Here is a 5,120-nt window from a genome sequence, read left to right as displayed (position 1 = left end):
GGGGGGGGGGGGGGGGGGGGAGTAAAAGCCAGGTAAGTTCCAGCAGAGAACTGGTCTCAGTAAGTGCTGGCCTCCAAAACTGGGAGTGATACTCTTGGCTCATGAAGGAAATAATGGAGGAGAAGGATCAAATATTAGCATGTGGAGGGGAAAATATTCATGGTCAAACAGAGTAAGAACTTGGAGAGAAGAACTGGCTTCTGACCTGCATGCCTCTCTGTGAACTGACTTCTCCTCTCCTGGGCCTCAGTTTCTATACCTATAAAATAAGGGGGTGGGACTAGATGACTTCCGGAGCCCCCTTCCTACTGATATACAACGTAACTGACCAAACACATTCTCTTATAAGCCTTTCGCTATGTGCTAGAAGAGGATGTGGTTCCTACTTTAAGACGTTTCGGGGGGGGGGGCACAGGAACTCAGGCACGGAGAGGCTACCTCCTCACCCCACTTCACTGGGCGTGAGGACAGTGGTTTTCAGAGAAGCAGGACTCTTTGCAGTCTTCTTGTGGGCCAAGCCTTATCTATCAGCTCTTCTTTTACTGGCTCTGACACAAAGATGGAATGCAGAGGGTCAGATACATTCAAAATAAAAAACCCACTGCTAACACCGTCATGAGCGTTTAGCTGTCATGGGACATACTTCTGGCTGCCAAGTTTGCCTCCAGGAGTTTTTCAGCCATGAGATCCTGATGCCATCTCTGTGGAAGAGCTGACTGTGGACAAGGTGCAATTAGCAAGCTTAGATGGTTATCTTTCAAACAGGCCTTTGCTTTTTCATTCCTGTTCCATTAGTTTTTATCGTGTCACTGGAGCCAGCAGATTACAAGCTGAACATCCTTAGACTACAGCCTGAGAGAAGGCATTAGAGTTTGAACATATCTCTAAGTAGTGGCCTCCTCACAAGTTAGATATGGAAGCTTGTTTAAACACACTGCTACTATCCAGGCCTTTCCAGTACATGCTTCCAAACAAACTCACAGAACTCCAGGATGTTAGAGTTGGAAAAGTCCTAACAGTATCTATCCCCTACATCGCATTTGAGTTTCAACATGCCATTGACGCCACTTGAGTAGCAGTGTTGACAAACAGTCTGAGGCCAAGTCTGGCTTTAATGGGAAAGAGATTGCTTAGCAATGTCTGCCCTGGCCAGGGGAGGGGAAGCACCATTATAACACACAATGACCTTTCCCCTTCTGAATCTAAGCCCTTACTTCACAGATGAGGAATCCAAGGCCCAGAGAGGTTAAACCACTTTTCTAAGGTCACACAGTAAGTTTAAGGAAGGAGAGAGAACTAGAACCTAGGCCTCTCTTCCAAGGCCTTCCTCAGCTGGGCTCCTAGGGAGATTGCAAGCCCAGGATAAGAGAAAGCAGGTGGGGAGCAAGATTTGCTCAAGTAAATCAACAACCCTTCCCCTGTGGCATCAGGTTTCAGCTGGCACCAGGCAGAGAAGTGATTAGCCATCTACAGGATCCCAGCCCTTCTGTGGGAAATTAAGGAAATCATTCCAAGGCTACATTTCTATGGTACTTAACTTTCCGATTGCTAAGGCTCTGCCACCAGGAAGACTAACAAAGGGGGAAAAGGCATTAATTTCTGGGTGTTCTAGGAATAAAGTTCACAATGAAAAATAAAGATACAGTGAGTAAAAACTCTTGATACTTGAAACTTTGAGTCACTGGTATTCCATTAACCCACCAGTTTCTATCCCATAGTCACTATTATCCAATAAAGTCATTTCTCACAAGAGATTACGGCTCAGAAACAGGGAGGAATTGCATTGTATTTCCCAGTATGGGTTTTTCATGGCCAGTTCCCAAGTCCGGAATATGAAACAGACTGGAGAATCAAACCAAGATGTTAAGCAGATGGGGGCTAGGAATGAGGGGGAACCCCAAATTAAAATGAAGATGGCTTCAAGACTGGCTTTTCTTGCTTGGTATTGCAGCTTTCACAGCAGCCAGCTGAGCTGTCTGACCAGATGGATTTGGAAATCCTAAAAGCATTCTGTGTCCTTTATAAATCAGCTGCCCTACCCAGCACCCTCTGGAGCCAGTGTGACAGTTGTATAGACTCAAGTTCTAGCAGATGATAAATGCTCTTAATTTAAAACTGTATTCTTCAATCCAGTGGAGAAATCAAGGAGTTAAAGGACCGCTCAAACAACAGTGCATTTGTTACCCTCAAAGAAACTTCTCTCACACCCACAAGGAATATATTTTTCATTTGGATAAAGTCCTGTCAGACTTCCCTCCCGAGCCTCTGCAGTTATTTCTTCCGGAAAGATCAACGAGGTGCCCTGGGATCATGCTCAACCATTACAGGAGTGACAGGCTGAGCTCAGAACCGGTCAACCCTGTCGAAAAGAAGCTCCGTGTGCTCAAGAGGCCAGATCTCCCAGACAGCAGCCTGGCGAGTTCTGTGCACATCCCGGTACTCTGGGATGAGGGGCAGAGCACCGTCCCTGTGAGAAGTCAGCCTCTTCCCTCAAGGCCAGCTGACATTCAAACACAGGACCAGGGGCCAAGCCCAGCGCTGTGCATCTGCAGGAGAGCGGAACAAATAGGGGACTGTGTGGAAATTTGGCAGCGTGTTCCTGAAAGGCAGAGGATGAATGCAGAATCCTATAGCACCTAGAAGAGCTTGTCATTGGGGAAACAGCTCCATTCTGCTGCTCCCAGGGAGCCAAGACATTTCCTTTAAAGCAAGGATAATCAGTTGGCACCCGTTACCACCACCACCAGACCCCATTCACCACTTCCTCCTCCTCCTCCTCTTCATGATATTGCAGAGCAAAAGAAATGAACGAGAACTAGACCTTCCCAGATGTGCTTGTCTGTCCATTTCAGTTAAGGGCGCTGAGCAGCGCCCAGCTGTTGCTTCCCTCTCTCTCTGCCCGAAAGGCTGCCTTCCTCCATCAGTTCCCTGTTGCACAAGTGAGTAATTTACTTTGAAAGTTCAGGCCAAACTGGCAGTTAACCTTGACCTTCTCTCTACACATCTGGGACTATAGAAAATGAGAATCAGGATGTCTGCCATCCACAGCAAATGAAATACGAGGGCTTTCTCCAGGCAGAGGCAGAATGTTATGAGCTATTTTAGAACCGGCCAGAGCTATTCCAAAGGAGAGTTTGCACTTGGGCAGGGCACTCTCCCCCATGACCCGGGGCTAAGTCCAGTATGGTGCCCCCACAGCTAGGGATGCTACAAGGGGCTCCTGCCACAGGGAAAAAAAGTGATCAATGTACTCCTCATTGATTCATTGACGGTATTACAGAATGGTGGAGCTAGACCAATAACCACATTTTACATGAGGAGGAAGGGAGGCTCAGAGACGGACCTGAGAGGTGATCAAGGACACACACAGCAAGTTAATGGTAGGGCAGAGGACAGAGCCTGACCTCCTAACCCTGGCCCAGGATGGGAACAGAATTTAAGGGAGAGGGGACTAAGTTGGCTGTCAGGGTTTGTGCCAGGGATTTAGGAAAGGAGTTAGGGCCCTTAGTGTCCCAACAGTAAGCTTTACCAGAAAGATCAACCAGGCCCTGCAGGATAGTTTACAACAATTACCAAGCGACAGGCTACACTCAAAATTGGCCAGTTCTGTCGCAAAGAGCCCCGCTCAAGATGCCACTCTCACTACCCAGACAGCAGCCTGATATCGGGAAGCGAAAGGGAAACCATCAGCTTCAAAAGTCAGCTTCTTCACTCATCCTGCCAACAACCAGTCAAATTTGACCCTGCTGCACAAATCATCCACGTCCCATGGAACAAGGAAATCCCTTCACAAACCTGAAATATCCCACCATGTGAAACATTTGTCAAGCATGCATTCGCTCACTGTCAGCTACCGAGTCAGGGGCTGGAAGGCTAGGAGCGAACTGACAGGGCGTCTGCTATCAGTCTAAAGTATGTGTGACACACAGCACATACACATACACATGCATACACACACACACACACAGACACACACGCACGCATACATGGGTGAGTTCAGAGGAGGCAGAAACAATTAAAATCCTAGTCTATGCTGCAAGAAAGAGCACACCTGATTAGCCTGAACAAGTTCAGAGGAGTCATGGTACTCTGAGAAGGGACAAGGAAGGCATATGATATTCCATCTTCTGGGCACCAGGCACAAATAGCCTCTGGGAAATTTTGGGGATCTCGCTACCAGAGCCCCCACTTCTGGACCCTCAGAAGGTAAAAAAAACAGCAAGCCCCTTAAGGACCAGGAGCTCACCCCCTTCCCCATCCTTAGGGGCTGAAGCTCCAAGGGGAGCATGATCTTTGCATCCTCCGAGGAACCCACAGGATCTGGAGGGAGGATGAGCAAACAGGGAGAGGTGGGAACACAGGAAAGGGGCTGACCTGAGTAGGGAACACCGGGATCAGCAGGTGGGGGGAGATGAGAAAAGACCTGGACAACATCTAGAACAGCGGTTCTCAACCTGTGGGTCGCGACCCCTTTGGCGATCGAACGACCCTTTCACAGGGGTCGCCTCAGACCATCCTGCATATCAGATATTTACATTACGATTCATAACAGTAGCAACATTACAGTTATGAAGTAGCAACGAAAATAATTTTATGGTTGGGTCACAACATGAGGAACTGTATTTAAAGGGCCAGAAGGTTGAGAATCACTGATCTAGAAGTACCGGGATCTCCAGGAGTGATCCTGGGATGCGGCATGCCGACAGGATCCTCCAAAAGAGAGATGCTGGAAGGGGCGAGGGGGTACCCACACATGGGCATAAAGAAGGACGGGAACCTACGGTAAGAACTAGACGTCCAGACTGGGCATCAGGATTCCTGGTTTCCAGTTCTGGTTCTGCCTCTGACGGGCGCGGGGTCCTGGACAAGTCCCTGTCCTTCTCTGAACCTCAATCTCCCATCCAAAAAAATGGAAAGAAGTGTCTCGGGCGCTGACGCTGAGAAGGCAAGGGAAGGGGAAGGAAGGAACCGAAAGCTAGAAGTAAATTAGGGGAGAAAGTGTTCCCAACCCCCAAACATCTGGAGGACTCACCTGTCCGGCCGCTGGGGCCACCGCAGCCCCAGGTCCCCCGGGGGTGCTGTCGGGCTGCCGTTCGCGGTACAGCGCCCAGAGCCCCACG

The 5,120-nt window shown here is 49.0% G+C and overlaps 1 protein-coding gene across 1 annotated transcript in view; it reads right to left on the bottom strand.

Annotated features, from left to right (window-relative positions):
* GALNT10 (polypeptide N-acetylgalactosaminyltransferase 10) overlaps positions 1–5,116 on the bottom strand; it is a gene marked incomplete at its 5' end in the record, with an annotated part of 170,428 nt that extends 165,312 nt beyond the window's left edge. The window contains one exon of the mRNA XM_005870605.2: positions 5,033–5,116. Coding sequence (XP_005870667.1) covers positions 5,033–5,116 — 84 coding nt within the window. The remainder of the gene's footprint in view (positions 1–5,032) is intronic.
* Positions 5,117–5,120: the final 4 nt, after the last annotated feature.

This window comes from Myotis brandtii, unplaced genomic scaffold, assembly GCF_000412655.1.
Source record: "Myotis brandtii unplaced genomic scaffold, ASM41265v1 scaffold32, whole genome shotgun sequence".
Lineage (NCBI taxonomy): Eukaryota > Metazoa > Chordata > Mammalia > Chiroptera > Vespertilionidae > Myotis > Myotis brandtii.
This window is presented reverse-complemented; position numbering and strand designations above follow the sequence as displayed.